This window comes from Atta cephalotes, assembly GCF_000143395.1.
Source record: "Atta cephalotes unplaced genomic scaffold scaffold00001, whole genome shotgun sequence".
Classification (NCBI taxonomy): domain Eukaryota; kingdom Metazoa; phylum Arthropoda; class Insecta; order Hymenoptera; family Formicidae; genus Atta; species Atta cephalotes.
The window spans coordinates 6,082,505-6,097,590 of record NW_012130065.1 but is presented as its reverse complement, the minus strand read 5'-3'; the positions used below and the strand labels follow the sequence as shown (position 1 = coordinate 6,097,590).

Here is a 15,086-nt window from a genome sequence, read left to right as displayed (position 1 = left end):
ACACACACACACACACACACACACACACACACACACACACACACACACACACACACACACACACACACACACACATATATATATATATTAAATTTTTAAACTAAAATTGAAAATTTTAAACTAATTACTGCAACGTTAGATTAAATAAAATAGATTAAATAAAATTAAGCATTTTCTATTAGACAATAATTTAAAAAATAAGGAAATTAATCAATATTTTTAATTAATATAATATTTGAAAATAACATTTTAATATTGCTTATAATACTTAAATATGTGTAAATAAATTTCTACTTATATATATATATATATATATATATTTTATGGATATAATAATCCTATAAATATAAATCTTTACAAAATAAATCTCTTTAATCTACTGTATATTAATTTGCATATATATATATATTTTGCACTCATTAATTTTCATAATTATATCTACATAATTATATCTACATAATTATATCTACATTACATTTAATAAACGTTTCATTAAAATTTTTTAATTTTTGTTGCAAATTTGCAAGAAATAAAAAAATTGTAAGAAATAAAAATCTATTTTATAAAATTTTATAAAATTTTATAAAATTTAATAAGAAAATAAGAAAATTGAAAGAAATAAATTAATGTCAAATTGAAACTTTTTATTTCAATTTTCATATACATAGCATCCAATATAAAATTGAAATTTTTATTTTAATTTTATTGGATGCTGTGTGCACAAATACACAATCATACATGTATATATGCATTGAAGAACATGCATATATAAAAAGCATTTCGTAATAGAACATTGACCCTACTCAATCATTTAACAAGAGATATAGTTTTAATGAAAATGCTAATGAGCGAAATACTAATATGAATAAAGGAGAAATACAAGCAATTTGAAGTTTAGAATAACGTTTTACTTATTGATGAATTATTCCTCTATATAATTATTGAGTTTACATATAACATTACGTATTTTATATTTATCGCGTGCAATTGTGAGAAATTGTCATTAGATTATACTTAAACTATAGAAAATAGAGATACTCACATTTCTCTGATCGCATTCAACGTTCGGTAATATATTCGATATTCGTTTCTTAAAGGAATAACCCTCGTCGTCGACGATTACTAATCACAGACAGTCGTTCATCGCACATCCTTTATCAATAAACATAGTTCTCATTCACTCGTCCAGCTGTTCTCTCCTTTCTCGACAGTATCTGCACGCATTTTTAATATCTCCGTTTGTAATATGCACATGGATGATATATTAAGCTTACAATCGCCACATCGTCAGAACTAAAGTTTCACCCCGACGCGATAGCTTGGTAAGCCGGCACCGTTCATGGTCACCCCCGAAGGGTTGCGTCGCGGCGTTCCGTGCGCGATTTGTCTTTCGTTGCATCAACGATATACCTGCATCCAACACACATTGCCGTAGCCGCCGACGACAATCCGCAGGTTGTGCAAGGTGGGCCGGGGTTTTCCTCGGCAAAAGGCTGACGATGCAAACAGCCGCACGGTAAGAATGGCACTGAACAGAAGCGCTTTGAGGATTGAGAACGTGGCTAAATTTCCGGAGGGAGGCGCGTCGGTCAGGATCAGCTACAGGTTGCGCCCGTCTCGTTCACGCAGGCCAGGCATCTTGGTTGATCGTCGAGCAGCAAGGATAGTAGTAGTGGCGGCGTATGCATCCAAACGGGGGGAAAAAAGTTGGCGAGAAAGAGGGAGAGAAACGAGAGAAATCGATTTATTTAACATCTAGAACTTTTTGCCTCTTTCACAATTGTGAGGATTTGGCTCACTGGCGATTGTGTGATATTTTATTAATCACTGTCAAGACCGAATTCGCAAGTTGATTTTAACTGACTTTAACTGATTTTAACTAACGTGCAATATAAACGAGTGATATCAATGTGGCTTTTGCACATGATTGCATTTTAATTAAAAATTTAAATTAATTTAGGACTAGCTTTCATAAAATAGCAATGTTAGGAATTTATAATTAAATTGTTCGAGTATATTATTACTAGAATTAAATTGTATATTAAAAAGACAAATAAAGAACTATGAACCAAGCACTACTTTATCATATTTTATTAATTAATTTTTAAATTAATTGATATTTTTATTTATTAGTTAAATTTATTAAACATTTTCAGCAATCCCTAAGGATTTTTCAGAGTGTATTGCGTAAAATGTTTCAATATGCATAATTTTCATGCAGCTTTTGACTGTCATTCTAATCTAGGTTTTTACCTAGATTCACAAAATTCTTTTAGTAGAATAATTTTTATGATATTTCTACAGTCGCACATTATTTATTAATTATCTTAAGTATTAAGTACCTTTCAAGTAGAAGTGCTCTTTGTAATGAAACACAGATACTTAGTATCTTCCTTTTTATCTGTTTTCTTTGAGTTAGTAACTCTACTGTGTACATAGTACACAGCTGGTAACGTCGTATACATTTTAAGGCTCCCACAAGATGGAGGATGCTGATATAAAAATATTTATCTCTTGCTGATATATGAAATTTTTACTGAGATTTTTTCTAAGAGATGATACAATTTTTCTTTTATACAAAAAAGGGGTAGCGTTGATTACATAATATACTATTATTAGACGCCCTATAAAGTAAACAACATTTTGCGCAATCTCTGTAAAATGGAATATGATTTGTGAACAATTTAAAAATTATAACTTAATTTTCTTTCTTTCTTTATCTTTCTTAGATTTTTTATTTTTTATTGTTATAATTACATATATGATTATATATATATATATATATATATATTAATAATCTATAACTAATAACTAATAACTAATTTATGAACTGTTTTAAAATTTAATAATGGATATTTGAAATAATTTATTTGAAATAATTTTTTAAATAAGAAATAAATAAAATGTTAAAATATCCATTATATCAAATAGATTTTTCTGATTCTTCAAACTCCTAACGTAAGTATAAATAGATATAAGAGATAAGATATCTTTGATAAAGATACAGTCTGATGTATAACAGTCTGAAAACTTATTCGCACGACGATATCATAAAGCTCGTGTTGTCTTTTACGAAAGTATCTGGTAGTAATATCTTAAGACAAGATGCAGGTAAGATGCAGGATGCTGATGACGTAGCCTGAAATTTTTATCATGCCTTTTTTCTATTAAATATAAGCGTAATTATTATAATCAAACACTTTTTATAGATGTCATTTCATGGCGGCGTCGCGGAAACTATTCTGTTTGAAGAATGGCGCATAAATAACGCTCAAGGAATGATTGGTTCCGTAATCGGCGTTATTCTTCTAACTGCATTATATGAAGGACTAAAATCTTATCGGTGAGTAAATATTTATTAAAACATGAAAAAGGTGCAAGTTATCAATCGAGTCATAATCGTACGTTTCAGTGAATATCTCTTTGCGCATACGACGTTTCTCAGAAAGAATCAGAAGAAATCGAGAAAGTATGTGTGAACACTAATTATGATTTCCGTAAAGTGTTCACAATATTTTATTACGTTGTTTATTATTACAGTGCATTGTTGTTTTCCGGAGTGCATTTCTTTCAAACGTTTCTGCATGTAATCCAAATAGTGTTTGGCTATTTCCTTATGTTTATTTTTATGACATACAACTATTGGCTCTGCATCGCTGTCGGAACTGGAACAGCTCTTGGATATTGGTTGTTCCAATGGGACAAAGCTAATAATGACAATACAGATTGTTGTTCGTAAATACATTTTTTAAACATTAAAGTTGATAATTTTTCAATCACATGCTAATAATTAATTATTTTACTCTAAATTATTTTACTCTAAATAACTATTTATTCTATTAAAATAATCAGTTAATAATATATATATATAATATTCTAATATTCTACTATAATTGTGCATAGGTTATATTAAAAAAAAAGTTTACTAAATTTTAACAAATTCAATTTCTTTGAACAGTTTTAACGGAATATTTACTAAATGTAAACATATATTTATTAGATACAAAAATCATTAGTTTGATCCAACTGTTATTTTTTCATATCTCTAAATATTTATTTACTGTAAATATTTCACTAAAACTAATCAAAGAAATATTTATTCAAATTTAATAAATTTTTTTCTCAGCAAATTTTGTTAAAAATGAATTATTTATATCCAGATACAAACACACACATAAGTCCCGGATTAATTTCTTTATTTATTATTAATTCTTGGTACTTCAATCATTCCTTTTTATATTCTCAGATAATTGACGGTTGTCTAGAAGCAGTATCTAATCTAATCTAATTTATTAAAGGCATTCATGATTGATTTTGATAATGATAGTACGTATTTATCAGACAAGCAGACGTAAGTCAATCGCTGAATACTTGTCGAATATTTTGTCACTCGTCGAATAATTTAAGAGTGTTTGACATCATGACGGATAACCAGAGTAACGCAACAATTTGTTGCTCGAAATCCAATGGCAATCAATTTCTATCAATCCGTCAGATTATTTTCGGATGGAATAGATTCAATTCCATATCTTGGTTGCTGCTATTTGTATTCTTCTGCATTTGGTGCATAACATATTTTTCTGCTTACAAAATAGAATCGGAAGAAGACAATAATCATGATAATCATCATCATCACTGAAGTGAAAATGTATCATAGAAAAATAAAATGATTATTATTGAAAAATGGAAAAATGTAAGTATTTAAATTACGTTGTTATTATTTAATATAAAAATGTATTTGAAATAATTATACTAATATGAATGTATCATAGAATTGATTTTTTCAAATTTCAATTTAAGTTCTAAAATCATTTGTACACTTGTTATTTTTAATCAATTTGTTATAATCTTACATAATAAAAATAATCAATGATACAGCTTTCCAATATAATATACCTTATTTAAGAAGGTAATTAATTAATTAATTAAATAATTAATTATCTTTTAATCTGTTTAGATAACTCAACTAAAGTATCAAGGCGGAATTATTGGACATTTATAAATTTAATAAGATTTAATAAATATTTAAAGTTAACAATTTATTAATATTTATATCCTAAATGACAGAAATATTTTTTAAAATAATTCTTACAAAAAAATCTTTATAATAAATATGTGAGATTGTGAGTATTCTGTATATTTACAGTTAAAAGATACAAATAAAATTTTTATTGTTTCTCAATATGTCTATAAATATTTTTTAAATAAATATTTTTAAATATATTGTATTCTTTAACATCAAAACAAACTTCTTCAAAGTTTCGAAATATATTGATGTGGCACAGAATAATAACTTATAATATAATTTTTACATTTAAAATTAAGAAAATAGCCTTACTCATTTTTAAGAAAAGAACGTTAACGTGTTAATTCTCCTAATGAGATTCTATAATCTAATCCTTTTTTTTAAACATTAAAAACATTTACTATAACAATAAAGAATGCTTTGTCAAAATTACATTATTCACAGAAGAAATTGCAAATAACATGACAAATAAATATGACCTATTTAATGTATTATTAATGGCAGTCGTTCCAACAAAAATAAAATATGATATCACACAAGAAATTTTAATGTTAAAAATTTTAAAGAAAATTTCAAAAAGAATTTAAATAATTTTTAATTAGATTGTCTTTCAATTATATTACATTAAATTTTTTTAATGTCAACAGGAAGAAATAATATTTGAAAAAAGTAATAGCTGAAAAGTGAACAAATATTAATTAGACTTTACTAGCAATTTTTTATCTTTTTTAAATCATTATTTGAAAAGAGCCTGCACTTCTCGTATGTTTAGAGTATCCTTTTTATTTTCTGAAATTACATTTGGAAATTGCAAGTCTCAAGAGAAATGCCCAACTCATTTGAAGCGTGCACGATCACACCGAAAATAGATGATAATGTGCTTGAAACAAGAAAAAATATGATATCGAGATGAAACAATGGACTCCAAATTTTTTTTCAATATATAAAAATATTTTAATCATGTTTAATTTAAGTAAATAACAAGAAATAATAATGTTTTGATATTTCTTGCGAGATGATATTTAAAATATAAAATTATTACATTATTTAAAGAGAAAGATATGCTAAAAAAAATATAAGAAAATTTTATTATTATCCAGAAAAATCCCAATTTTTAAATATATTAGTTGTATTTTTATATTAATTATTAATTATTAATTTCATATATATCATATTAGTTTTTTAATATATATTATATATATATATATATATATATATATATATACTAAAAAATATTACATTTTAAGTTTCTTTCTCAGTTCTCTATATATTTTAATTTAAAGTATAACGTATGGAACGTGTCTAACAATATAAATGCAGGGAACATGCATTACTATGCAATTTATACAAAGCGCCGTCATGATTGAATGTCTCGAAGCAGACAGAATGATAAAAGATGTTTCTGAATGTACACCAAGCATCGCTGCTCGTTAATCTCTTTTATCGAGCGACATCCGTTGCTTTACATAAATGAATCGATAGCTAAAATAGCAAATAGAAAAAACATTTATGATATTTCCGGCGATTAAGCTCACGCTTTTATTATTTTCAAAATTATATTCAAAAGTTGCACATCTTTTTATTTAGAGATGTACTTTTTTTCTTTTTTCTGATATTCGCTTTTTCTGCAACCAGTAGCCTTGAGCGGCCTTTGTGCATTAAGCTTTTTGAACCTAATAATCCATGCAGATTGCAGCTCAGCAACTTGGATATTTTTCTTTTCTTATTGCGATTTACTCCCCTGCCGTTTCTGTTTATTTAGTCTTTTTCTATTCCTATTTGTTTGCAATAATTTCTTATTTTTCGAACGTGCAATATAATAGAAAACGTAGACTATTATTCACGTATGATCTTTCAACAATACACATATACATGTCAAACTATTACGGATGATCGACGTTTATCAATAAAATTAAGGGGGTATGAAGGACATATTTTGTCCGTTAAATTAACATTTCCGCCGATATTCGTTTGCATTAATACTAAACTTGCATTGATAGTATTGGTATCTGGACTCTGTTTTTCTAAAAAAAATCAGAATAGTATTTTTTATATGATTTATATACATTTATACGTTGTAAGTTTATTATACGTTTTTGCAAGAATAAATAAAATATTTTATAGATTGTTTTGATAGTAGTAATACAATTTTTCGAAAGAGAGATATATTTATAAAGTGATTAATTGTCGATTAATGAAGGAATAAATTAGCAGTTTAATTATTTGTTTATTTATAATATTTAAATAAATAAGCATGAAGATATTTATTTATCTAAACATTATAAATAAATAAAAGCACTGGTTAACATCATTGCTATGAATATTGATGTCACGTATAAAACAACTTTGTTTTTAACTCCAAAAAATAAAATGTGTTCAACTTGAAAATAAAAGAAACATGAATAATAAAAGTTCACAGTTTTCGCATTTGTATAATTTAAAAAAATGTAAGTATACATTTTTATATAAACTGTATTAAATATAATTTTAAATTAATTAATGCACTTGATACAATAATCTTGAAATATTTTTTGATAAGACATTAAGAAAAAATTTACTGAATTGAATTTGTTATATCTCTTTTTTAATACAGATAAGTTTGTTCGATAAAAACTGCGTTATATTTTCAATTTAACTCTAAATATATATGTTATATATTACGCAATATTATTTTTAAAAAATGTAATATTTTATGTACTTTTATAGGTATATTAGATACAACTCTAGATGTTACTCTACAACAGAAAGATTAGATATCTTAAAAAATTTGTTTTTTAAATCTTTTTTTTTGTTTTATTTGTGATAAAAATATTATTTTTAGAGAAATTAAAATTTTTAAGAAAATATATAATATGTATTTGCAAGCAAAATATTCCTTATTTATGTCCTTGACGTTGAATCCTTTTCTAAATATAGATTGGAAATATAGACTAGATAGATAATCATCGTCGGGAATCGTCGTCGAATCCAGACACCGCTGAATTACACGTGTGTGCGGCTGATCGATACTGGCGTCGCTAGCTGGTAAACCGTATATTCCTGCTTTACGCATCAACCCCTCGAACGGATCGCGCCCTTCCCGATTCGCCCTTTAGTTGAAGCTACCCTTGGTTAATACATGGTAGACGTATAACTTGCTCAGCTGCTTAAGTTAAAGCATTTTTGTTTAGCTCGTGATAAGTACATGCAGAAAATACATTGCAGTAAAATATATGATTTTTTGTGTGGACGTTGTTTTACAATTAAAATTTGTCCTACGAAATAAATATATATACAATTTATATATAACTTAAATAATGTATATTAATTTTTTATATTTTTTTATTACGAACACTTACATTATCCTACAATTTTGTCTTAAAAATATAAATAAATAAAAAAAAATACTTATATTTATGTTGTACATATATTGCTAGAATAAGAATATATGTACATATATACATATATATTTATGCCACTTATATGTATATATATATTTTCTAACCCTATGTATTTCACAATAAATTATAGTCAAGAATTAAAAATTAAAAATTTGGATTTGAAAATATAAGCTTTTTAACTTTATATGTATTTTCTCTGTGCTTTTTGAAATCATACAAATTTTAGTACCATGAAAATTTTACCTTTGAAACCATAAAAATTCAAATAGCGCGATCATACATCAAATAGATGATGAATTTTGCGGTAAAATATTGGAGAGGCAGAAAAGAGGAAAATTCGTTCTTCATGCATCGGACCAAATTTTCGTGGAACGATTCGTTACTCTCTACAAATTTCCAGACAAATCTGTCTGAATATCAGCAAATGGTAATTGCATTGGTTCCAAGAGACGTGTGTGTCTTTGAGTTTTGGAAAATTTCTGGCCCATGTCCAAATTGGGTTCTCTACGTGTTGCATGTTGTAAAGTAAAATGATATAGGAAGTGTAGAGAGCACTTAGTGAAATATTATATTCCGCATAAATGAAAAGTCTGCATATACAGAATGTAACAAAAATAATTGTGCATTTGAAACAACATTTATTAAACTTTGTTTCAAATGCATAATTATGTTTGCCATAGTATTAAAGAAATTATTTATGATTTTTATAATGATAAGAAATTTTTATGTTTAGTCATAATCTTTTTTTGTTTGATTCGTAATAAAAATAATTTTTATAAATAAGATTAAATACAATTTATAAGTGTTACTGGCTATAATAGCATTAAATAAAATATGTTATATAAATAATTTGGTGTAAATCTTGAAAACTACATTCATATAATATAACTGAATCACTGAAACAGTAAGTTTGCGATTCTTTTGGTAGATGGCAATACGGACTTCTTTCTCACATATATAAAATACAATTTATAAATATGCACCACGTACATATATACATACATATATACGTCGGTAAAACTTTGCGAATTTTTAATTGTATAACGATAATGAATATTTATGTCAGCTTTCGTGGAACATATGACAGTCAGCTCTACGTGACTTTTTTATCGTATTGATATTTAAACACTAAAACGTTGAATATTATACATATACGTAATAATAATAATTATTTGCTTCGAAGGAGATGGAAAATACTTAATCAAGCGGATGCTTATAATGAGGTCATCGCAGAAAGATAACTCGACTATATTCGCAAATGTCGCGCGATGTCTTATTTCCTCGTATATCTTTTGTTATGTATAAATTTTTTCGTCATAAATAGATGCTAATAAATTCAAAGGAACGCTGCGTGCTCGGTATACAAAATTCATTTAAATAGCAATTGCTGGTAGTGAACGTCATTTTATGAAACGTAAAAATAAAATGCGCTGCGACCATATATATGTATAAATCTGAGATGTCCGTCAGGCATGCGCGTTAAAAAACACTTATTCTGCAGATACGATCGGGCGTCACATTTTGCGGCAGCTCTGCGAAATCTGATAAGAAAAGTGCGCAAGTTTAACGAACACTTAAACGTAACCCGTTCTTTCCATAACATTCACTTTTCATATATAGTATCACGTAATATATGTTATCAACATATTTGTAAGATCTAATTAAGTTACGAAATCGTCTATAGTAATATGTATTTACTTGTAAAAAATTTAGTTGCGTTTTTAAAATTAATTTTATTTCTAATTTTATTATTTTTAAATAAAATTAAGTTTCTAAATTAAATCTTTAGTAAAAAATTTTGATATAAAAGATTGTATCATATTTGAATAAAATTAAATTTCATAAATTAAATTTTTTTAGTAAACAATTTGATATAAGAGACGTAATCACAAATAAGAAAAATATTGGATAAACTATTTTCTTAACTATATTAAATTAGATATTTGTTGTATATATAAATTGTTACAAAAGAAAATTAATTAATTTTTTTTTTTTTACATATTGCGCATAGAAAAATTTTGTAATAAATATCCTTTTAAAATTATTATATATAGTCCTCTCTACAACTTCTTTAATAAATGTCTTTAGTGAAAAAATGTTGTTTTGCTTGATCGAGAAATTCGATCAAAAACGATTTTCTCGCTTGATGGATCGTTGCGTATTCTCGCGCGTTTGGTCGGCATGACCTTGGCCTCCGTCAGCATATAACGCATGACACATAAGGGCGATAATGTTGGACACGCGATCTGGTATGCAAGTATACGCGGGTCGCAAGAAAATCGTTGCGACACAATCCACGCGCGTTCCGCGTTACTTCTTTCAGATGCGGGTGAGCACAGAACCGAGTCGAGGATTTATGCTCACCCTAGTGTTCGCAGCATGGCGGCTGCAAATTGCATCAGCTCTTTGCATTCCTCAGCGCTGACGTCTTTCTCAACGACGATTTTCGTCACGGGTGTGCGAAGCGATATCAGACACGAACTTTCTACGGCGTCCTAGATCGGCGCAAGCTTGTGCAAGTCGGCCTGAAATTATGTAGGGAATTACGTGGTGCAATGGGCCGCAGTATCAGATCTCAGACCGTTCGTAATTTTCTTCCTGCATTAGTTCCCGACAACGCTTATGCATGGGCGAGAACATTTTGCAGCGCAAGAAACACGAACTTATTAAACCGAATCGTGACCTCTGCGAGAACTTCGCGCTGTGAAACTTCTTTGTAACTTATAGATAATATCAAAAACTATACTGTAGAGATTGTAATGCTTGGCTACGCCTTTTAAATGTTTTCTAGAAGTTTGAGCAAAAAAATATCATAATTATTTCATAAATAAATTGTAATTTCTTCGATTTTTATTAAAATATGTTATATATATTAATATATATATTATATATATTAGGAATAATTTATTCAAATCTCTTATTGAAGTTGAAATGTATATTTTGAAGGCAAAAGTATTTAAAAAATTTGCCTTGAACAAACAAAATTATTGATTACTTATAGCTACTTTAAATCATATTCAAACACGATTATTTTGACAAAATAATTCTTATGACATAAAATAATACACACAAAGAACTCAATCAGTATTGCAGAAAATAATCGACAATGAAAGTTGATGATTTCAAGTTTGAAGATTGTAAAGAAATATTATCCTTTTTGTTACTATTAAACAATATAATTATAAATATAATTATTATATAATTATTATATAATTATTAACAATATATTTTACATATAGTTATACTTAATTTATTATAGTTTTTATATATAATTATTATAGTTTTACTTAAATTATTCTCTTGTTAAATTATTCTTGTTAAATTATATTTAATTATCTATAACATTTTAATTATCTATAACATTTTAAATTGATATATGATTTTTGAGTGAAAAATCAGTACGAAGGTATGCATCGCGAAGAATGCTAGAAAATTCAAGAGCTTAACTGTGGTGAAACTTGAAATTCCGTGCCTACGATCTTCGTGGTAGCGTCACTTCCTATCCGCGTGAGCAAGTTCTGACCCATTTTATAAAGAAAGAAGCCAGGTCGAGTCTCTATCGGCTGTCCATCTGGTTGGCGTGTGACCTTTCGCATCCCTTCGTTAGTTTGCGATGCGCGAATAACGGATAAACGAGGGAACGTTTTGGCTGATAGAGAGAAGCATTTGTATACCATATCCGATATCAAATCACCTTATTCGAAGATTTATAAGCGGCTCGATTTCTTGTGATGTGATGATATACACATCTATGTGATAAGAAGTATTGAATACAAAGTCAAAGTTTATATCTTTGAACTTTCGTGTTTGTGTCTACGACAATGTATTCACTTGCGAAACATGCTTCTAATGCTACAACTAATAGATAAATTTTAAATTTTATCTGATTCTTAACACATATCAATTATAATTAATTACATAATTAATAATATAATATGCCATATAACACGTGTATATTTATATTATACAGCAATGATGTGTTCGTTGAGTTATCATAAAAAAGCATTAACATAAAAATTAAGAAAATTTTGTTAGAATATATAATATAATATATATCGTATATAATATATATCGTAGAATTTATAATAAATATACAAATCTAATAGTAAAAATATTTCTTAAAATTTATTTGGTTAATTGGAATTTTGATAAAATTAAAATGTTTATAATCTCTATCAGTATTTAAAAATTGATTTAAAATATTAAAACATTCTATTTAATCCTAATTAATTAATTAAATTTAAAATAAATATTATTATTATAACATTCAAAAAATTTAAATTAATTAATTAAATTTTCCATTTATTAATTAATTAAAAAAATCTTAATTAAATTAGGGCTTTTAATCCTAATTTAAAGATATATATTAATATGTAATATACAAAATATTCGGTTGTACAACCAGTAACAATACGAAACGATTTGAAATTATGTAAATATTTTACATGGCTTTATCGATTCTAATATGCATTATCTATATCCTTGTGCCACCTTAATATGATCGATTGACAATATCAATTACGTAACTGATTGAATTTCTCTGTTCCTAGTTCCTAACATGTAAAGATATTCTTGTATCAAAGATTTTGAAATAAATTGGGAACTGTTATGTTCCTCACTATCATTTGAAATCCATATTCAGTTATCCAATTTTGTATATAACAATTTTGTATATAACATTTTCGCTTATATAGCTTCCAAAGGTTTTTCATTGTAAGTTAGTATAAATAGGATTGGGACGAGGAACATTTAAAATAATTTAAAATTAAAGTGCCTACCTTTTTAATCAATATATATAAATAAAATTATCTACAAAAAGAACTTATATCTAGAAAGAATAAAAAGTTGTATTATTCTAGCGATTAATTAAATTGGAGAAAGATAGTAATCTATCTAAGTAGTTAATCGTCAAACAAATATTGTGATAATATCAGTAGCTCCTGCGATCGTTAGAAATAATTTTCCTTAATCTGTTTTCGTATCTGTGTTACATAGTGCAGGTGGTAATTTCGCTCAGGTTATATAAATGGAGATTGCGCACAAGTATGGAAGAGTATGAAAGATCACGAGGTTGTTCGTAGAATGCTATTCAAATTGTAATGTCAACGATGCATGCAGTACACTGTACGAAATAATATTCTTTCCCTCTTTGATAATGGTAGTAGCCTTCGGTATTATTAATCTCAGCATTTACGAACTGAAAAAAAACATTATATATGCAACTAGAAATATATATGCAAATAGAAAGAGCAAGTTAGTATATTTCATATAATACAATTTTCTTTAACTGATTTCTAACCGGGCGACGAAAGTACTATGAGCAATCTGTAACGAAAACTTGTCCTTTACCAGCAATCTTGAAATCCTTGATAAAAGCATGTAATAATATCTGATATCAATATAACACGAGCTCTGTACATTGGTGAAATGTATAATGTAATTATATAATATAATATAATATAATAATCATATGTAATACTGAATAGGCATTGAATTAATTACAGTACAACTTGCAAGGAGTAAAAGTTCCAAGTAAGACGTAAACTATATGTGTTCTTACTAAGATTATCCAATAATTTAATGCTTGATGACAAACTGTAGATCCATAAATTGAGATTGATGTTTAAGTAAATTACGCGCATCTTGTTTGATGGGATCAATCTTGAGGGGATCCTAAAGCCGACTGTATTACTGACTAAACCATAATATGATTTTTGTATAACAATTACTTTTTTCCTTTTTTATATAGATTCAAAAATCTTTTTCCAAGATTAAAGCATACGCAATATGTAGAATTAAGAATAAAGGTAGAATTTATGTCGAAAACGTCAAAAAAAAATTTCAAAAAAAATTTCTAAATTGAGATCTTTACCGTTTCTTAATCCAATATGGTATTCTAGAGCTGTCGTATCGTGACAACATTTGCTTCGTGTAAAAGCTGTACAATCTTATCAGTTACAATGTTTTCGTATTTTCGTATTTTTGTGTTTACTAATTTTCATTACAAACTGAACCTAGTTGATTCAATTCAGATATTATTATTAGTTTAATTTAAGATGTTTACTATTAACTAAAGACAAAAATGTGTGTATCTAGCTCAGTTTGTAATGAGAATTGATGAAAATGTGTAGTTCAGAAATAATGTCAGCTAATACAAATGTTTATATAAATACTTTTTGTATTATTTTTGTATCCTGAATTTATTTATAAATTTACGCAAACTTATTATAAAACACATCATATATTATAGATTCATCACATATTATAGACAGAAAATTGAAAACATAACGGTTTAAATAAAAATCTTTATAAATTGATGTAATATGTTTATTTTAAAGTTTGTACCAAACACTTTTTTATTAATTTATTAAATTGATTATTGATTTATTAATTTATTAAATTAATTATTGATAATCATTAATGAAGAGAGTTAATAAAAGTTTTTCTTATAATAATGTAGTCACTCTCAGTGATGGCGGAGTCTACTAATTTAGTAAAAGTTCTACGTCTGGTCGATCGCCTAAAGGATGTATATATATATATATATATATATATATATATATATATATATATAATAGTATGTCTCTACTCTCTTCTTTCCTATTTAGTTAGTACGTACTACTAACTACCTAACTAAATAACTACGTATAGACATACACGTAGAACGTTAACTTTAACTT

General features: G+C 26.9%; 1 protein-coding gene across 1 annotated transcript; it reads left to right on the top strand.

The window, feature by feature from the left end:
• Positions 1-3,209: 3,209 nt before the first annotated feature.
• Positions 3,210-3,739, top strand: LOC105625804 (high affinity copper uptake protein 1). Its single transcript, XM_012207121.1, has 3 exons — positions 3,210-3,343; positions 3,413-3,469; positions 3,541-3,739. The coding sequence occupies exons 1-3, from the start codon at positions 3,210-3,212 to the stop codon at positions 3,737-3,739; spliced, it is 390 nt and encodes a 129-aa protein (XP_012062511.1).
• The last annotated feature ends 11,347 nt before the right edge of the window (positions 3,740-15,086 follow it).